Source organism: Hyperolius riggenbachi, chromosome 12, assembly GCF_040937935.1.
Source record: "Hyperolius riggenbachi isolate aHypRig1 chromosome 12, aHypRig1.pri, whole genome shotgun sequence".
Lineage (NCBI taxonomy): Eukaryota > Metazoa > Chordata > Amphibia > Anura > Hyperoliidae > Hyperolius > Hyperolius riggenbachi.
This window is the reverse complement of record NC_090657.1, coordinates 8,931,585-8,953,505: the sequence shown is the minus strand read 5'-3', so window position 1 is coordinate 8,953,505 and position 21,921 is coordinate 8,931,585. Positions and strand designations below refer to the sequence as shown.

The 21,921-nt window shown below is 47.0% G+C and overlaps 1 protein-coding gene across 2 annotated transcripts in view; it reads right to left on the bottom strand.

The window, feature by feature from the left end:
• The window catches only part of MEIOC (meiosis specific with coiled-coil domain), a 51,265-nt gene that overhangs the window by 7,650 nt on the left and 21,694 nt on the right, over positions 1–21,921 (bottom strand). For both annotated transcript variants that reach the window (XM_068262873.1, XM_068262874.1), the window contains 5 exons: positions 20,216–20,370; positions 17,252–17,356; positions 12,112–13,693; positions 9,153–9,287; positions 889–1,069 (listed from right to left, as the gene is read on the bottom strand). In XM_068262873.1, coding sequence (XP_068118974.1) covers positions 889–1,069; positions 9,153–9,287; positions 12,112–13,693; positions 17,252–17,356; positions 20,216–20,370 — 2,158 coding nt within the window. The remainder of the gene's footprint in view (positions 1–888; positions 1,070–9,152; positions 9,288–12,111; positions 13,694–17,251; positions 17,357–20,215; positions 20,371–21,921) is intronic.

Sequence of the window (21,921 nt, the reverse complement as noted above, 5' to 3'; positions counted from 1 at the left end):
GCATCTCTGACTTTTCTGACCCCCTGTCAGGTTTCATGAGGTGCTGGAATTCCAGGATAGTATAAATACCCCCCAAATGACCCCATTTTGGAAAGAAAACATCCCAAAGTATTCACTGAGAGGCATGGTGAGTTCATAGAAGATTTTATTTTTGGCATAAGTTAGCGGAAAACCACACTTTGTGACAAAAAAAAAAAAAGAAAAAAAGTTTCCATTTCTGCTAACTTGTGACAAACAAAAAAATGAAATCTGCCACGGGCTCACCATGCCCCTCTCTGAATACTTTGGGATGTCTACTTTCCAAAATGGGGTAATTTGTGGGGTGTGTTTACTGTCCTGGCATTTTGGGGGGTGCTAAATTGTAAGCACCCCTGTAAAGCCTAAAGATGCTCATTGGACTTTGGGCCCCTTAGCGCAGTTAGGCTGCAAAAAGGTGCCACACATGTGGTATTGCCGTACTCAGGAGAAGTAGTATAATGTGTTTTGGGGTGTATTTTTAAACATACCAATGCTGGGTGGGAGAAATTTTGTAAAAATCAGACACGTGTGTGCCAGCCTTAAGACAGCTGCCGCTATACTTCTACTTATACAGGGGGGAAGCGGAGATACACGGGAAGGAGTGGACACACACCGGGGACCGAGGGGGCCACACTGGGGACAGAAGAGGACACATTTGGGGGAAAACATCTACATCTCCTGGAACATGGATGCACCGGGTTCAGTATATATATATTTTCCCCTTGGTTTTTGCCCATACGATACCTATATTTCTTGGGGACAGTAAAGGTTAAGTATAATATTTGTTTGTGGTATGAGAATGTCCATTAAAAATACATACATGTTGCCATAATCTAATGCAGAATCTGCTTTAGAAGCGAAGTGGTATACCTCTGTTCTCTTGGAGTTGAGCCATTCCGTGCCTTTGGCGACCTGCTGTTTTGACCATCTCATCCCTACGTCGGGCCTGAACCCTGTGAACTGCTTCCAAGTAACGATCAAGAGCGGTGGAAATGTTGGCATGGAATGGTGTACTGCGGAAACGTTCCATCTTACCCAGTATTGCTACCACCTTGTAAACAGAAATGTTTTACTAAACAACAGCTGCAGATCCACATGCTTTTAAATTAGCTTTAAGATTGCAATAATGTAATTAAGTAGGCAAACATTAACTAGCGGTGGACATTATGAGCGAATAGAAATAGCTAACCTATTCATGCCATGTAGTTAGTACTTCACTTGAAAATGTGCATACTTTTTCAAGATAGTGAAGGATGCAACGTTCCAGTGACATTCTACAGTGTTCATCCATTAATGACAGTAGTAGCAGTAGAGTGTTGTACCGTGTTAGCCATAAGTAAAAGCAAAACGTTTTTAAATGGTATCATCCTGATTCAAAACTTCTTGCTTTTCAGTAACTACAGCATTCAGAATGAGCAGACAGTTACTTAAAGAGACTCTGTAACATGAAAAAGATCCCCTGGGGGGTACTCACCTCGGGTGGGGGAAGCCTCGGGATCCTAATGAGGCTTCCCACGCCGTCCTCTGTCCCACGGGGGTCTCACTGCAGCCCTCCGAACAGCCGGCGACAGGCCCGACTGTAATTTCAATATTTACCTTTGCTGGCTCCAGCGGGGGCGCTGTGGCTGCTTTCCTCTCCGAACTACACAGAAATACCCGATCTCAGTCGGGTCCGCTCTACTGCGCAGGCGCCGGAAACTTGCGCCTGCGCAGTAGAGCAGACCCGACGGCGATCGGGTATTTCCGTGTAGTTCGGAGCCGACAGCCGTCAGAGCGCCTGCGCAGGAGCCAGGAAGGTAAATATTACGTCACGGCTGCACGGAGGGCTGCAGCGAGACCCCTGAGGGACGGAGGACGGCGTGGGAAGCCTCATTAGGATCCGGAGGCTTCCCCCACCCGAGGTGAGTACCCCCCAGGGGATTTTTTGAGGTTACAGATCCTCTTTAACACAGCATACAATATCCACTTGATGTGTAGCCAAACAAATGCTGGGGATTAATGTGAGTAGTGCCAACCAAGCCAAAGAAACTTAAAGGGGCACTGAGGCGAAACATTTTTAAATTTTAAATATGTGCAAAAATAAACAAATAAGAAGTATGCTTTTTTCCAGAGTAAAATGAGACATAAATTACTTTTCTCCTATAATGCTGTCACTTACAGTAGGTAGTAGAAATCTGACATTACCGACAGGGTTTGGACTAGTCCATCTCTCCATAGGGGTTTCTCAGCAATGCTTTTGTTCTTTATAAAGACATTCTCTGAAAAAAATTTATACAAAGATGCTGGCCAGCCTACCTGTTCGCTGTACACTATTTTGGCAGTTGAACAGAGCAACTGCCATTCACTAAGTGCTTTTGAAAATAAATAAATCCCTGAGAATCTTCCCATGAAGAGGTGGATAGTCCAAAACCTGTCACTTCTGTCAGATTTCTACTACTTGGCCTGCTGTAAGTGACAGCAACATAGGAGAAATGTCATGTATGGCTCAATTTACTCTGGAAAAAATGCACTTCTTATTTGTATGTGTTTGCACATATTTTAAATGTTATAATTTTTCGCTGTAGTGCCCTTTAAGCAAGGTAGAGAGAAAAAACTACAAAGTTCACTGGCTGGAATCCCAACTAAGGGCTGGTGCACCCCAAGAGCAGTTCTGAGCGGTTTTTTAAACCGCTTGCGGGGGGGAAAACTGCTTAGCTTAATTTATTGCAATGGGATGGTGCACACCAGAGCGGTTTCTTTTTCCCCCCAAATGCAAACTCTGTTCCTGCAGCATTTTCGCTGACTTCTGAGGCGTTTCTGCCTCAATGTAAAGTATAGGAAAGTGGAAAACTGCTCTGAGAAACGCTAGATCAGAGCGGTTTTCCAGGCGTTTTTTGTTACAGTAGCTGTTCAGTTACAGCTCTACTGTAACAAAACATAAAAAACGCCCCAAAAACCCCTAGGCATGTTTAAAAAATTGCTCTAAACACGCCTAGAATCGCTCTGAAATCTGCTTCATAAACCGCTAGCGTTTTGCGGATCTGCTAGAGATTTTTTGGTGTGCACTGGCCCTAAAAGAGATTAGGCTGTCCACAAGTGGCAAGCATTACTGATAATCCCTTAAAGGGAAGGTCCAAGCAAAATAAAAAAATGAGTTTCACTTACCTGGGGCTTCTACCAGCCCCATGCAGCCATCCTGTGCCCTCGTAGTCACTCACTGCTGCTCCAGTCCCCCGCTGGCAGTTTCCTGACCTCGGAGGTCGGCGGGCCGCATTGCGTACATTTTTAAGCATTCCCGCTAGTGCAGGAACATTAACACATACATTTTTACGCGTTACTGGTTCAATGCGTAATTTACGCATTGAACCAGTAACGCGTAAAAATGTATGTGTTAATGTTCCTGCACTAGCGGGAATGCTTAAAAATGTACGCAATGCGGTCCGCCGACCTCCGAGGTCGGCAAGCTGCCAGCGGGGGACTGGAGCAGCAGTGAGTGACTACGAGGGCACAGGATGGCTGCATGGGGCTGGTAGAAGCCCCAGGTAAGTGAAACTCATTTTTTTATTTTGCTTGGACCTTCCCTTTAAAAATACATTTAGGAAAATAGACCACTAACAATATGCATTATCTATTAACAGCTATGTGTCCATTAACCCCCTTGCCGTTCCAATTGTGTCGGCAAGGGGGCGGCGCAGCACTTTTTTTGTAATTTTTTTTTAAAATTCATGTAGCTAGCCTAGCGCTAGCTACATGATAGCCGCTGACAAGCGGCATCCCCCTACGTACTTCGATCGCCGCCGGCGATCTTTGCAAGCAGGAAATCCCGTTCAGAACGGGGCGGGATGACGTCACGGACGTCGGGACGTCACCGACGTCGGGACGTCAGAGGAAATCGCGATCCACGCCTCAGCGCTGCCTGGCACTGATTGGCCAGGCTGCGCAAGGGGTCTGGAGAGGAAGGGGGGGGGGGGGGAGGCGCGGCGATCAAAATATGCACGCAGATAGCAAAGTGCTAGCTGCGTGCAATAAAAAAAAATTGTGAAAATCGGCCCAGCGGGGCCTGAGACATCCTCCTGCGCAGGTTACCCCGAGCTGAGCTCGGGATAACTGGCAAGAAGGTTAAAAAGGCCAGGTTTAAAGTCAATGGGAACCGTAAAAAAAAAAAAAAAACCTACCTAAGGAAAGGAAGGGTTCTGGGTCCTATAGAGCAGAGGTCCCCAACCTGGGGGCCGCGGCCCCCTGGGGGTCCGTGGGCAGATATCTGGGGGGCCGCTAGGATCTGGCCTTTCTCCCTCTCCCCCCAGCGGCCGCCGTTCCTGATACCTTATGAGCGGGCGGCCGCTTTCTTCCTTATATTCCCCATAGCCCCTCTCGCATCTCGTATTACAGCAGCGCTTGCTGTGCGACTGCTGTAAGGAGGGAAGGAGGCGGGGCAGCGTTCCCATGGTAACGGCGATTGCCGCTACAGGAAGCCGCTGCCCTATTTCCTACCCTTCCTTACAGCAGCCGCGCGGGAAGCGCTGCTGTAATACGAGGTGCTGCAAGAGGAGAGGAGCTATGGGGAACATAAGGAAGCGACTGCCCGCTCGTAAGGTAACAGGAGCGGCGGCCGCAGGGGGGGGGATCGGGGCGGGGGCGGGTTTTGGGGGAGAGGAGAGGCTACACTGGGCTAACTGTGCTGGCGACACTGGGGCAGCGATACTGGGCTAACTATACTTGCTATACTGGGCTAACTACTGGCTATACTGGGCTAACTATACTTGCTATAGTGTGGTAACTGTACCTGCTACACTGGGCTAACTATACTTGCTATTCTGGGCTAACTATACTTGCTATACTGGGCTAACTATACTTGCTATACTGGGCTAACTATACTTGCTATACTGGGCTAACTATACTTGCTATACTGGGCTAACTATACTTGCTATTCTGGGCTAACTGTACGTGCTATACTAGGCTAACTGTACTTGCTATACTGGGCTAACTATACTTGCTATACTGGGCTAACTATACTTGCTATAGTGTGGTAACTGTACTTGCTATACTGGGCTAACTATACTTGCTATACTGGGCTAACTATACTTGCTATAGTGTGGTAACTGTACTTGCTATACTGGGCTAACTATACTTGCTATACTGGGCTAACTATACTTGCTATTCTGGGCTAACTATACTTGCTATACTAGGCTAACTGTACTTGCTATACTGGGCTAACTATACTTGCTATAGTGTGGTAACTGTACTTGCTATACTGGGCTAACTATACTGGCTATTCTGGGCTAACTATACTTGCTATACTAGGCTAACTGTACTTGCTATACTGGGCTGACTGTACTTGCTATACTGTGGTAACTGTACTTGCTATACTGGGGTAACTATACTTGCTATACTAGGCTAACTGTACTGGCTATACTGTGGTAACTGTACTTGCTATACTAGGCTAACTGTACTTGCTATACTAGGCTAACTGTACTTGCTATACTGTGGTAACTGTACTTGCTATACTGGGGTAACTATACTTGCTATACTAAGCTAACTGTACTTGCTATACTGTGGTAACTGTACTTGCTATACTGGGGTAACTATACTTGCTATACTAGGCTAACTGTACTTGCTATACTGGGCTAACTATACTTGCTATACTGGGCTAACTATACTTGCTATAGTGTGGTAACTGTACTTGCTATACTGGGCTAACTATACTTGCTATACTGGGCTAACTATACTTGCTATAGTGTGGTAACTGTACTTGCTATACTGGGCTAACTATACTTGCTATACTGGGCTAACTATACTTGCTATTCTGGGCTAACTATACTTGCTATACTAGGCTAACTGTACTTGCTATACTGGGCTAACTATACTTGCTATAGTGTGGTAACTGTACTTGCTATACTGGGCTAACTATACTGGCTATTCTGGGCTAACTATACTTGCTATACTAGGCTAACTGTACTTGCTATACTGGGCTGACTGTACTTGCTATACTGTGGTAACTGTACTTGCTATACTGGGGTAACTATACTTGCTATACTAGGCTAACTGTACTGGCTATACTGTGGTAACTGTACTTGCTATACTAGGCTAACTGTACTTGCTATACTAGGCTAACTGTACTTGCTATACTGTGGTAACTGTACTTGCTATACTGGGGTAACTATACTTGCTATACTAAGCTAACTGTACTTGCTATACTGTGGTAACTGTACTTGCTATACTGGGGTAACTATACTTGCTATACTAGGCTAACTGTACTTGCTATACTGGGGTAACTGTACTTGCTATACTGTGGAAACTGTACTTGCTATACTGTGGAATCTGGGAAAAAAGGGGGGGCTGCTGCCGCCGACACTAGCCACGCCCACTCACCCCTCCCACCCCCCGCCCCCAGGGGGGCCCCGGAGAAAATTTTGGTTGGGATAGTGGGCCCCGGGCTCAAAAAGGTTGGGGACCCCTGCTATAGTCTTCCCTCTCTTCTCCTGGTCCCCATGCTCCAGCGCTGGCTCCCCAGTAGCAGTATTCCACCGATCTGATCTAATACTGCTGTGTCCGCCACCGAACTTGGAAAGATCTTCGGGAGCCTTAGCGCTTCCGAAGATGGGCCACTCCATACTGCGCACACGCAAGCGTCCTCTCTTGCACACTCCCACATGCACTGTATGCAGCCTGAGCGCTCCCGAAGATGGGCCACTCCATACTGCGCACACGCAAGCGTCCTCTCTTGCACACTCCCACATGCACTGTATGCAGCCTGAGCGCTCCCGAAGATGGGCCACTCCATACTGTGCACACGCAAGCGTCCTCTCTTGCACACTCCCACATGCACTGTATGCAGCCTGAGCGCTCCCGAAGATGGGCCACTCCATACTGCGCACACGCAAGCGTCCTCTCTTGCACACTCCCACATGCACTGTATGCAGCCTGAGCGCTCCCGAAGATGGGCCACTCCATACTGCGCACACGCAAGCGTCCTCTCTTGCACACTCCCACATGCACTGTATGCAGCCTGAGTGGCTCCCGAAGATGGGCCACTCCATACTGCGCACACGCAAGCGTCCTCTCTTGCACACTCCCACATGCACTGTATGCAGCCTGAGCGCTCCCGAAGATGGGCCACTCCATACTGCGCACACGCAAGCGTCCTCTCTTGCACACTCCCACGTGCGCTGTATGCAGCCTGAGCGCTCCCGAAGATGGGCCACTCCATACTGCGCACACGCAAGCGTCCTCTCTTGCACACTCCCACATGCACTGTATGCAGCCTGAGTGGCTCCTGAAGATGGGCCACTCCATACTGCGCACACGCAAGCGTCCTCTCTTGCACACTCCCACATGCACTGTATGCAGCCTGAGTGGCTCCCGAAGATGGGCCACTCCATACTGCGCACACGCAAGTGTCCTCTCTTGCACACTCCCACGTGCGCTGTATGCAGCCTGAGCGCTCCCGAAGATGGGCCACTCCATACTGCGCACACGCAAGCGTCCTCTCTTGCACACTCCCACGTGCGCTGTATGCAGCCTGAGCGCTCCCGAAGATGGGCCACTCCATACTGCGCACACGCAAGCGTCCTCTCTTGCACACTCCCACATGCACTGTATGCAGCCTGAGTGGCTCCCGAAGATGGGCCACTCCATACTGCGCACACGCAAGCGTCCTCTCTTGCACACTCCCACGTGCGCTGTATGCAGCCTGAGCGCTCCCGAAGATGGGCCACTCCATACTGCGCACACGCAAGCGTCCTCTCTTGCACACTCCCACGTGCGCTGTATGCAGCCTGAGCGCTCCCGAAGATGGGCCACTCCATACTGCGCACACGCAAGCGTCCTCTCTTGCACACTCCCACATGCACTGTATGCAGCCTGAGCGCTCCCGAAGATGGGCCACTCCATACTGCGCACATGCGAGCGTCCTCTCTTGCACACTCCCACATGCACTGTATGCAGCCTGAGTGGCTCCCGAAGATGGGCCACTCCATACTGCGCACACGCGAGCGTCCTCTCTTGCACACTCCCACATGCACTGTATGCAGCCTGAGCGCTCCCGAAGATGGGCCACTCCATACTGCGCACATGCGAGCGTCCTCTCTTGCACACTCCCACATGCACTGTATGCAGCCTGAGTGGCTCCCGAAGATGGGCCACTCCATACTGCGCACACGCGAGCGTCCTCTCTTGCACACTCCCACATGCACTGTATGCAGCCTGAGCGCTCCCGAAGATGGGCCACTCCATACTGCGCACATGCAAGTGTCCTCTCTTGCACACTCCCACATGCACTGTATGCAGCCTGAGCGCTCCCGAAGATGGGCCAATCCATACTGCGCACACGCAAGCGTCCTCTCTTGCACACTCCCACATGCACTGTATGCAGCCTGAGTGCTCCCGAAGATGGGCCAATCCATACTGCGCACACGCAAGCGTCCTCTCTTGCACACTCCCACATGCACTGTATGCAGCCTGAGTGCTCCCGAAGATGGGCCAATCCATACTGCGCACACGCAAGCAACCTCCCTTGCGCACTTACACATGCGCAGTATAGAGCCTGTCTTCGGGAGGACTCGGCTTCCTAAGTCCCCAGTGGTGGGAGATTTAGGCCTCTTGCACACTGCAAGTGATTCCGATTCAGATTCTGCTTTTTAATCAGTTTTTACATCCGATTCAGATTCCGATTTGCAGTTTGCTCCCTGCACACTGCAAATCGGAATCTGAATCGGATGTAAAAACTGATTAAAAAGCGGAATCTGAATCGGAATCACTTGCAGTGTGCAAGAGGCCTGAAACGGAGGAGCTGCCTCTGCAATGAGGGCCCCGGGAGAGGATAGGGAAGGCTCTATAGGACCCATCCGGAACTATTGGCTGGCTCGGCATTAAATTGCCAAAACTTTCCATCGGCGTCTATTTGGACCCTGTGTAAACCGGCTCTCAAATGATCCACTACCAGGTGCATACAGGCCATGATATAGCGAATGTGTGTAGGTCAGTGCTTCTCATGCTCATTTTTAAGAATTATGCCTTAGAAAAGCACAGGGAAAGATTGCCAAAGCACGCTGGTCACAACGTCATGGTGTTTTACTCACTGCAGTTGGCCTTTAAGATTCTAAAAGTTTCACTTGACTTTACCAAACAATAGTGAAAACAAACAAGTTCAAATTTACTTTAGCATGTTCACGCAGGTGATCCACTATTACGCGGTCAATTCTGGAAGGATTGGCGTTAAGTTTTGGGATCGGAGTGTTGTTATTGCTGGACAACTTCTTCACTGGGAAAAGCTTTATGACAACAGACTCCGCCTGAAACAAAATGTGTAGAAGAAAGGGTTTGTTTTATCATTTGTATACCTGCAGTGACACATAAAACCAACTCCAGTCAAAGTTTCCAGATATACCTTCTGACAACTGCATAAACAGAGAAATCTGCTGAGTCTACAGACCGGAAGCTTGAGGAATATTCTAGCATTCAGGTTTCAAGTGCAGGAAGTCGCTTCTAACCTACTGCTGATTTGGCATCAATAATGACCTTGCAGGCAAATAGAAGAAAACCTTGACACCAATTACTCAAAAGCGGGAAAATGATTCTGCCTGAAATTTTGATTTCCCTGTAATTGCTTGAAGTGGATTTGACTTCAACACGAAGTATCCTTTCCTGTGTACCCAGGAAGCAATTTCTGACCCACACACAGGGCTGGTGCACACCAGAGCGGTTCTGGAGCGTTTTTAGAAACGCTAGCTGTTTGAAAACTGCTTGGCTAATGTATTTCAATGGGCTGGTGCACACCAGAGCGGCTCGTTTTTCCACAAACGCAAACTCGGGGGCTGCAGCATTTTTTAGATTTCTGAGGTGTTTCGGCCTCAATGTAAAGTATAGGAAAGTGGAAAACCGCTAGATCAGAGAGAGGTTTTCCAGGCGTTTTTGTTACAGAAGCTGCTCAGTAACAGCTTTACTGTAACAATTTTTTTTTATCTGATACACAAAAACACTCCAAAAAACACTAGGCATGTTTCGAAAATCTCTCTAAACATGCCTAGAATCGCTCTGAAATCTGCTTCAAAAACCTCTAGTGTTTTGCGGACCTGCTAGCGGTTTTTGGTGTGCACTGGGCCTAAAAATGTGTACTATTCCATTCTGACCTGATAGTTTCATTCACCTCAATTTTCATTGAGCAGCTAAGGGATAAACAGCTGCATGAATTGGTACTGCATCAAACAGTGCCAAGCTAGAGGGTGCAAAAAAAAGTTCAATAAAACTACACCTCTCGATTTCCCCCGGCAGATTCGATGAGTGATATTGATGCCCAGCATGGTTGCATGATCAATAATCTCATCAATTGCAGCCAAAAGAAAACCTCAATTGAAAGGTGGCGTATTTGGTTGCTGGCATTAGACTGATGGCCAATCAATGGACCCCCCCCCCCTCTGAAATGGTGTAGCCCAGGGCCCCTGTTGAGTAAACACTAACTTGTCCGCTGGCATGCTCTTTCCTGTGTCCTGTCTCTATCCCATCTGTGCAAGTTTCCTCTGGACTGACAGAACGTATGTTACGTGACAATGTACATACCACTGGAGCATGGTGAAACACGCGGCCAGTGGCTATGTGGACAGGACACAGGAAGAAGCATGCCGGAGGACATGTAAGAAAGCTCCACTGCCAATAGGGGCGCACTGGATGTGGGGAGACTTGGGAGGCCTGCCAGTTGATCTTGTACGGTTCAAACGTTTTTTTAATAGATTTTTGCAGTGTGTGATGGTAATAGATCCCTCTCTGATCACATTTTGACCAGAGAGGGATCGATCTGTTGATAAAATCAGGTTGCCATCCGCCAGTGTTTGGCCCTCTTTAATCAATTTGTACAGCGATGGAGAAGCGATTTTGCAGTGTTGCTATACTTTGAATTGAAGTGCAAATACCTCATATAATGCTGCAGGCACTGCGATTTCGGGAAATCCCCACTGTGAGATCACCTCCACTGACTTTCATTAATCTAGCACTTTTGGATTAGCCGCCGATTCCAAATTGTATGTAGCTTGGAAATGGGCCAATAGGAACTAACAAGTGCATTGGATTGACTACGTTACACACGCGCCATGCCAGCGGCGTGTATGGAAGAGCGGGGGAATTTGAAGACTGCTGGTGGGCAACACAGGACAGGTAATGTATACATGGACACACGAGGGGCACATTTATACACTGAGAGCAGTGTCGGGGGTTTAGTCCCCTTCGTCCCGATATTGCTCACTGTTACCACCGCACAGCAGATCGACCTTGATGGTCCGACACCTTGCAGCATTTCTAATCACAAAATATGACTAATTTCGGCCCCAAATTGGTCACATTGTCTATCGAGTACGCTCTTGGCGACACAGATTTTCATTTGATTTTATTACAATCATCGAATCGGATGGTCGATTGGCTGCCAAATCGAGAGATGCAAGGCCACCTTTACTCTTTTCATGCACATCAGAGAACCCCTAGCTCGAGAATCATGAGAGATGTTTTACTTCCCTTTTCACTCTTCTCTCAATAAAAGTTTTTCTTTTCTTTGCCTACTTAAAGAAATCCTGTAACGACAACAAGTTCCCCTGGGGGTCCTCACCTTGGTAGGGGAAAGCCTCCGGATCCTATTGAGGCTTCCCCCGTCCTCCTGTGTCCCACGGCGGTCTCGCTCAGGCCCTCAGAACGGCGGGGATGTAAATATTTACCTTCCCGGCTCCAGCGCAGGATCGTCTCTCCGCTCGGAGATGGGCGGAAATAGCTGATCACTGTCGGTCCGCTCTACTGCGCAGGCACAAGTCTCCAGTGCCTGCATAGTAGTGCGGACCCGACAGAGATCGGCTATTTCTGTGCTGAGAGCCTCAACAGCGCCCCCACTGCAGCCAGGGAAGGTAAATATATCAGGCCTTGTCAGGCTTGTCAAGCAAGGAATTCGGCAGACTTCGGGGGAGCCAGCGCTGGATTGCCTGCAGCTACAGGGGAAGGAGAAGCCTCATTGGTACCCTGAGGCTTCCCCCTACCGAGGTGAGTACCCCCCAGGGGAACATTTTTTTTTGTTACAGGTTCTCTTTAAACTACCAGTTATAGTACAGGGTTCCTAAGACATACAAATCACATACATTTTACCTTCTTCCTCTCTTTTTCCAGAGCTCTATATTGCTCACAACACTCCTCCAGGCGGGTATGTAGCTCTGCTGAAGGCAAGCTACGGCATTTCTCTGATTTGTGTCTGCAGAGCAATGGCATCAAGCTCTGGAACGAGCTGCTACCTTCATGCAGGAGATGGTTAAGCTGAGGGTACGTCTGGCCCGGGGGTTCCCATAAACGTAGGCCATAGGAATTCATTAAAGGAATATTGGTGGAATCCATATTTTGGGGAAAACATGATCTTAAATTGCCAGGAAATGAGAATTTACTTGCACAATCAGCCATCAAAGATGAATTGGCATAGCTAGCAATGTTTGGATGGGTTGGTTTGCTGTTTGCTAATGGTGTATCGCCACTTCCGAAACTTTGATTAGAAGATAGAGCGCTGTAAAATGCATTTTGATAGCTTCCGGGTAGGCGATCCAGTGTTATATCTTTACCGTTGAACTGTATCCTCTTCTCATGATTAGCTGCGGTGCCAGTGCCAATTGGTGTACTATAGCGGCTAAAATTATCACACAGGCCGTTCACAAGCGTGGGTCGTTTTCCAGAGATTTCCTCCAGCACATGGTCCTCTCTGATCTTGTTAAGCCTTCCCTGTACTTGAGCATTCCTATAATCGTATGAAGGCAAGGAAAATGCCATGTCCTCCCTACGAGTTTTTTGAAAAGTGCTGTCAGATTTAAGACCTGAGCTTGCTGAATAGCCAGGTATTGAGCTTTTCTGCTGAGTAGGTAAATGGCCGTTAACCTGCACTTGATTCTGATATGGATTGGTATCGCTGCCATTTGCCTGGACAGCTGACCATAATAGCCTGTCTGAGTCATGAGGCAATATGCTGTCAGGACGTTGAATGCTGGATCCGCTGGACAGCTTGCGCAGGCGATTAGGGAAAATTCCACCTTCTTCACGGAGTGTTTTGATCCCGTAACTATCTTTATGATCGTATTCTGACACAGATCTATCCGACATCAGGTGTGCAGCACTTCCAAGAGAGTGATCGCTCATATAATTTTCAGGTTTGCAGAAGTCCTGCTTTGCTTGGAATTTACAGAACAAGTCTGCATTGAAGTCAGAGGATGTACTGGCACCGTTTTTCTCTTCCTGATATTCCAGGCGAGAGCTTTTAGCACATTTAGCTGTGTAGTTATTCAGCACATCATACCGGTCAAGTTGTATGTCGAAATTACATTGGTCTGGTAAGGATAGCAACAAATCTTTCTTCAGAAAGGGGTCTTTGGATGTCTCAGACAACCCAGTTGGCGATTTAAAGCAGTTTTTAGGAAGAGTGGATTCACTGAGGCCCATTTTGGCATGTAAGCCATAGCTGTTGGCATTATCTGTCTGGCAGGAGTACTGCCAGTGGTCGTCTTGATCAATACCATTGATGTCACGGTAAAAGTCCTCCACATTCTCTGCCTCTTTACTTTGTACATCACTCAAGTTCTGCTGCAGAAATCCAAACTCCTCAGATTGTCTGATGTCTGGCCTTTGATTAAAATATGCAGACAGCATGGCTAAATTCATTGGCCATAAAGATTCCGAGAGGGTCCTGGACACCCTAGAAAAAATATGCAAAAACATTCTGTTAAAAGTTTGAAATATATTATCTATAGCCCAGTGTTCTCCCCAGGCTCTTTCAGCCGGGTGCTCCACCCAGCTAGTTTTGGTGAGCACCCGGCTGTCATCAGCTTTTTTCCTCCTCTGCTATAAGCAGAGTTGTGCAGAGAAGCACCGGCCCTGCATTCTGTCATCTCGCCCCACCCGGCTACTTTTTGATGCCACTCGGCTGGAAAAAAATTCTGGGGAGAACACTGCTAGTACAGTGATCAAATTATACAAACATTCAAAAAATTATACAAACTTTTAAAACATTTTCAAGAAAAACGTAAATTGTATGCAATCTGACTTTCCCAACCTATCTCTAATATTCACGTCTCCCCTAACAGTAACGCCTGTAATGTCTGCTGTTTTGGGAATAGAAGAAAACAATTACAACTATCCTGTTCATGTGAATTCCAAAAGCACACAGCCAATCAACTAGAAATCTATTTTCCATTCCAGTGCCATCTTCTTCAATAGAACACAAATCACAAGAAACTGCCACTTTGCCAGTGGGGAAATGAGTGCCACAGTACTACATGGCAAAGGAACACACGGGACAGCATAATGGGGCATTTGGCAGGTGTTGAATTTACAGAGCAGCAAATACCAGTGCTGTGGAGTCGGTACAAAAATCTTCCAACACTGACTCCTCAGTTTATGAAACCACGACTCCGACTCCAACTCCCACTCAGGTACTCAAAATGGCTCAGACTCCTCGACTCTGACTCCTTAATCTAATACTTAACAGGGTTGTGGATTTTGTACAAAAATCATCCGACTCCCGAATCCTCAGTTTATGAAATCAACGACTCCAACTCCGGGTGCCCAAAATTGCGCAGACTCCGACTCCACCGCCCTGTCAAATACTGTAATCCCATCCTCAAAGATAGCCGAATCCCATCCTCAAAGATAGCCGAAAGGAAAAAGTGATCCGCACAATGTCTAATAAAGTATAAACACACAATGGTCCTTAGTTGTAGTATGCTACGTCTAAGGACCATTGTGCTTCCGAAAACATGTCAGCAGTTGATGGTTGAATTTTTACCAGATTTCAGACACTGAAAAACACTTTTCTTTCTGCAACTGATTTCCAATATATATGTGTCATCAGTAAATCAATACAGACACTTCAATAATATCCCTACCTCCATTATCTCAGAACAGAACTTTGGAAGAGAGAAGAGTTGCTCAATGGGGCACTTCTACCTTTTCAGGAGAAGAATGCCATGTCAACACCCTCATGTCAACACCCAATGCTATGTCAACAACCTCATGTTCTAAACATTCTCTTTCTAGGCGCAGGGAGATGGAAGAGGAATGGAAGATACTGCCCACTTACTACAGTTTTCTATTTTGTAGTCATCATAAACACTCTACATTTCCCACCAAACCACTAATAACCTCAGAAACCCCATCTAGAAGGGCCCTCTCTAATCTCAGCCACTCCCCAATACACTATTGCTGATGGATTTTATGCTAAAAAAAATAAATCTGTTCACAGTTCCTTGAAAACTAAAAAAATGCATATAGTTACTATACTGGCAAAACAGTTGTATTATATTATTCAGTAGTCTTTAGACAGACAGAGTTACAAAAAAAGTGCCATTCAAAAAAAATGGCACAAAACTATAACATTAAAAAAAGCTAATTGTTGAAGAGGAACAGAGGAACATGAAGCTTCATTGATTTTCCTGTTGGATTCCCAGCAGATTATATCACTTTGATCATACCTGATGGAATGTATTGCATAATATGCTTGACTAAAAAAAAATTGGACATGACAAAAAGTCTGTTAATTGGGGGCAGTGCAGGAGTGTTGGTAGATCCATAGCGCTGCACTGCTGTGGTTTGAACGATTTCTAATATATTTCCTGATTAAATCTATTGGAAGTTGATGTGCTATGTATGGTAGAAATTGATTTATTCCGATCAGGGAGGGATCAATTGTCTTGTCACATCGGGTAGCTTTCTATGAGCCAATCACAGTAATCACAAAAGAAAACTTGAAAAAAAAAAATAACTCTGGTACTACTAAGGGATTAGAGCAGCATGGTCATAAATTGGTTAAAGGATACCCGAAGTGACGTGTGACATAATGAGATGGACATGGGTATGTACAGTACCTAGCACACAAATAACTATGCTGTGTTCCTTTTTTTCTTTCTCTGCCTGAAAGAGTTAAAGGGAACCTTAACTGAACGGGGGGTAAAGAGTTTCACTTACCTGGGGCTATTACCGGCTCCCTGCAGCAGTCCTGTGCCCTCGGAGCCGCTCTGGGATCCTCCAGTCCCCCGCTGTCACTTAGTTTCGTTTTTGACGACTCACCAGTCGGCCGGCCGCCATGCTTATTATTGGACGCATTTCCTACTGCAATTAGCGCTGTTGCGGACCGCAACGCGTAGATATGCGGCAACGCATATTTTTGTACGCGTTGCGGTCCGCAACAGCGCTAATTGCAGTAGGGAATGCGTCCAATAATAAGCATGGCGGCCGGCCGACTGGTGAGTCGTCAAAAACGAAACTAAGTGACAGCGGGGGACCGGAGGATCCCAGAGCGGCTCCGAGGGCACAGGACTGCTGCAGGGGGCTGGTAATAGCCCCAGGTAAGTGGAACTCTTTACCCCCCGTTCAGTTAAGGTTCCCTTTAACTCTTTCAGGCAGAGAAAGGAAAAAAGGAACACAGCATAGTTATTTGTGAGCTAGGCACTGTACATACACATACCTATCTCATTATGTCACGTCTCTTTGGGTATCCTTTAAATACGATGAATACTTCTAGTCAAGCCTTTATATGACTGTATAGGAAGGCACTACAATCTTGATCCGATGAATACTAATTTGCAGACATACGACTCTAGGAGCCACAATAGCTGGCCATAACCTTTCCCTAGATTAAAGGGATACTGTAGGGGGTCGGGGGAAATGAGTTGAACTTACCCGGGGCTTCTAATGGTCCCCCGCAGACGTCCTGTGTCCGATGCTCCGGCCCCGCCTCCAGTTCACTTCTGGAATTGCTGACTTTAAAGTCAGAAAACCACTGCGCCTGCACGCCCGTGTCCTCGCTCCCGCTGATGTCACCAGGAGTGTACTGCGCAGACACAGACCATACTGGGCCTGCGCTGTGCGCTCTTGATGACATCAGCGGGAGCGAGGACACGGCAACGCAGGCGCAGTGGTTTTCAGACTTTAAAGTCTGAAATTCCAGAAGTGAATCGGAGGCGGGGCCGGAGCATAGGGGAGTGGCTGCGCGGGCACAGCATGTCTGTGGGGGACCGTTAGAAGCCCCGGGTAAGTTAAACTCATTTTCCCCCGACCCCCCTACAGTATCCCTTTAAGGGTGCATACACACATCCAATTTTAATAGGCCAGTTTTACCACCTCCATGTAGTATGAGAGCTTATCTACATAATCTGTTCATAATATTCAAAATCTATTGGCCCTCAGACTGGTAAAATTGGCCAATCAAATTTATGTGTACGCACCCCAAGATAACATTTTTTCCTATCAAACCTACCCATCATGAACGCTTGGCTGAGCTTGGTCTTCTTCATCAACAATATTGGATACTATTCCATTCAAGTCAGTCTCACTTTCATATTCGTTCCTGTCATTCTGCACCCTGACAAGAGAAGTAAAGTTTGTCGGTGATCCGTACCAATTAGCCAAACAAATATCACTTACCTCTAAAGACAGACATAGGTCAGCATAAAATGAAAGTAAGCCTGCACTGAGCAGTGGTTGTACAAAAACACTCTCCAGTAAATGCCAGGAGGTCCCCCTTAGGCGCACATGGCAGTATGCCGCCTGGTCATTTTAGCGCAGGGTGAGCCAAATGACAATTCACTTTGCTGCCGCACAAATTCAGGGCGGGGGGAATGGTGGTGTTGGGGTTGTTAAGTACTATTCCCCCAATGAGTCGTAGCAACTCGGAGGGAGAAATAATTTGGAGTCCAGCAACCGCCGGATCCCCGAATTACCCATGAGGGTATTACATGCATTACTGCTATAGCTGTGCAGAGACTCGGCGCTACACGGCGCGTGGCAGGTGCTGAAAATCCCTGCCTTGCCCCTTATGGGTGGGTGATTTTAATTGCGCCAAAGGTGGATCAGCGCATCACCAGGCCGCTTCCGAATGGCCTCCAATCAGAGGTGCGCTGAGCCCCCCCCCCCAGAAACTGCAAACGCACCTTGAACATAAACAGAAGCTCTGCATATACACCAAAAGCAAGGCTGCTAAGTGGGAGTTATGTGTATGCTAGGTGTGTATTTTATCCCACAAGTGGGGCTTGCACTCTCTTGCAGGTAGGCACTTATCTGTTAAGTAGCGCTGTTCATTTTTTTGCTAGGTGATTTTCATTATCCTGCCAAAACCTCCATAATTCTGTGACTGCAATGCAACCTCTGTTGCTCTGCAAGTCGGACGATTATAACAGCATCCCTGCTTCATTTACTACCAAGACTTCTACCCCAGTTGCCCATAATTCTGGGGATGGAAAGCTGTTGTATGCTGTTCCATTTTTTTGAGAATTGTTTAACACAATGCTGGTTGTATCAGAGTGCAAACATCAATACGTGTATCGGGGCACATTATTCTACACCTGTGCTTGTAAGCTGCTGAATTTAATCAACTGGCATGCCTAGAAAGAATATCCTGTGAGCGGCCATTATTGCTGCCTCTGGCTCCCATGCCCTCATGTAAATAATGGATTGGTGATTGTACACCCAGCTTCCGCTGTTCTCTATGGGAGCGGGGTCTACAAATGAGTAGATACCTCTGCAATAGGGAATCACTCAAATGTTTAACATATTTTATATAGGGGTAAGGCAGGGACGAGGTAAGTAATATGGTCACTGCCAAATGTTAATTGCGGTAACAGCAACTCCAGGTGTGCAATTTGGGCGCCGGACATGGCCAGAGTCAGAATTTACGCGTGTTAGGCACAGGGTTCACAGTAGGGCTAGATTTAGGAGTAGCTAGAGTATACAAAGACAAATAACATTTATATTGCGCTTTTCTCCTGGCCGACTCAAAGCATCAGTGCTGCAGTCACTAGTATTCGCTCTAAAAACAGTAGCAGTATTAGGGAGTCTTGCCCAATGTCTCCTTACTGAATAGATGCTGGCTTACTGAACAGGAATAGCGGAGATTCAAATCCAGGTCTCCTGTGTTAGGTAGAGCCTTTAATCATTACACTATCCAGCCACTGCTGGATAAAACAAGCTGTTTTCAGTAAAGATTGGGAAGGAGGATTTGTTTTTTTTTTAAATTATAGTGCTGAACTCTTCCGTATTGACCCAGGGCAGGCTTCCTCAACCAGGGTTCCCTGGAATGCCAGAGTTCCTTCAAGATATTGCAGAGGTTCCCTGGCGTTTGCCCTCCAGTGAGACTGGCCTCAGTTGGTGGGGTGAAAAGGTACTTTCTTGGCTCCTCTATAGAAAGAATGGCTAGATTGAGGATTAGTATAATAAGGAGTGCAGTCATAAAAGCCAGTATGATAATAAAGCAGTATAATAAGGAATCCTATTATAAGGGAGAACTATAGTATGTGGGGAATATGATAACAGTAAGGGCCTGTTTCCACTACACGCAGATTGGATGCAGAAAAAAACGACTCCAATGAATGCCTATGGGCTTGTTTCCATTAAACGCGATTTTTCTGATGCAGATTTTCCCATAGGCTTTCATTGGAGTCAGTTTTTCTGCATCCAATCTGCGTGTAGTGGAAAGTGGGCCTAAGATAGGGTACTGTGATAGGGAGCATTACAGAGGAGGCACATGGAATAGGGTCTAAACAAGGCGTTACAGTAAAAAAAAATAAAAATCCACGCATTCTTTTTAAGAGTGTGCCTCCTGCAAAAAAAATCCCACTCTCTCCACTAATAGAGGGGTTCCTAAGATCTAAAAATTATTTGATGGGTTCCGCCAGGGTGAAATAGGTAGGAAAGACTGCTCTAGAGTATACAGCCATAGTAACTATCCCTCAGGGCCCTTTCAGTCTGGAGGCGGTGTGGTGCGTCAGCGTATTGCAACCCTGTGGGGAAGTTTATACCTCCCACGTTGCGGTACGCTGCGCCGGTAGTCCCTAATCTAACCCTAGCGCAGAACTATATTACCGTGCTAGATCCGTGGCGATCTGCATCACCCCGGAAGTCATGTTAGTTTATGGCGATGCAGGATTTGCAAAGTCGTCATCGGGACGCGCATGCGTATTCTTACAATACGCTTTTGTGCACTTCCGCATACCCCAAAGCAGGAAGTGACCTCAAGCACACATCACTTCCTGCCAGACAGGAAACACCCCCATACTAACGTGGTGATCCCTGAGGGCCTGTTTCTGGTAGTGCGAGGCAGTTTGCAGTGTGAAACCGGCCTTAGAGGAATATGTACCACAGTCAATTAGCTATAAAAGGATATCATTGGGGTGATGCAGTCATTGAATGGAGCATGGAGTTTTCTTTACACAGTAGCAGAACTCACAGTGTTCTGGGATGCAGCGGATCTGAAGGTTTCACGTCATCAGAGTATGTTGACCACGGCGCATACAGGTGAGAAGTATCAACGCAATTTGCAGGATTACTTGGAATGATAGGGATTGAGAAATCACTCCAACGCAAATCTGTGTTCTCTTCATTCTGAAAAGACAAGCATGGCTTAAACAGAACAGACATTACTGGTAGCTGCTCATCCTATGTATCATGATAGGACTCAAAGCATGGCTGCCGGCTTACTGACATTAATGTACTCACATATACGTACTACAGCTGTCAGCATGCATCTCCCACAAAAATGTTTCAACTGCAGCCGCTGGTGATGATAACCTATAATACATAAGCACCCCCTTAAGCAATGGCGCTCCCCCGCTCCCCCTAGCCCCAACCCCCTCAACTGCCTACTGCATTAGGAACCTCCCTTATGGGGATGTTCAGTGTAAAAAACAAACAGACAAAAAAAAACACTGTGTGATGGGTGCTCAGTGCATTTTAAAGATTGACTATGGCCGTTCTCGCCTTGCTCACTGTTATCCTCCAGCTTCTACCTTCAGGAGTGAGCTACCATTACTCTTAAGGCCCATACCCAGGCTGGTCTGAAATAGGCTGTGACGGACTTTAACGACCACCATGACCAACAATCGGGCGGTCAGACCAGCGTGGGAACAGCATTGCAACGATGATACCTATAGATCCGGCACGTCAGATCTCTAGCAAAGCCAAATACTTCATTTAATTTGATCTCGCAGCTCCCCCACATGCCAGAAGCTGCTCCGTCGCACTTCCTCCTACCTCCAGCCCCCCACGGCAACAAATGCATCTTCAGCCAGAAGCTGATATCAGGTATGTACAGCGTCATGGCTGCTCTGCTGCCCAACAGGGATCCCTTGGGCGACAGAACTTGGCTACATATCCACCCATGAGAACAAAGTCTTCCAGACAGAAATCAGAAATAATTTTTTCCCTACGTGATAGCTCTGCTTAATTGTGCACCACATATATGTCTCCAGCACAAACAATAATGGAGCAGGAAATTCTTACTTTACAGAGGTCTACACTCGAAAATAAATGTATCATATACTGTTATTCATGGTTCTAATTCCTATATGCTGAAACTGCATAGGTTGGACAGCAGAACGGCAGCTGGCATACCCGGAATGAAGATATACTTATGGATGGATGCCCAGGTTTGTCCTTCTACCTTTATATTGAAGGTGCTAATTCAAGCTAAACGAATGCCCATAAGAATCTGCATAAGCTTTGGAAGCAGCATACTGCCACCACACAGCAGCCGCCAGCAAAGTTCCAATAGCTTGGAGAGGTGACGTCACCCACCAGCAGTGCATGTCAGAAACCAGAAGACGGGGAAACACAGCGAGCGGACTCCAGTGACGCATATGCGGAAGTGACGTATGCTGTGCAAGAACGTCAGTCTGGTAAGCGGCGGGCAGACGGGGAGAACCCGGACATTTTGAGCGGTTTGGAAGCTAAGAATATACGGGGGAGACACACCAGTCAGGACTCTCCAAAGGAGCGGTATATCCACTTACAAGGAACTGTGAGTTTTTGACCACACCGCTAATCTGAAAGTGACTTTTTAAAGTAATTTTGAAGAGTGAAAGATTGGAGCAACGCTCTTTTTATCAACATTTTTGGAAAATATATATTTATACAATTTTTAGGAGATCTAAACGG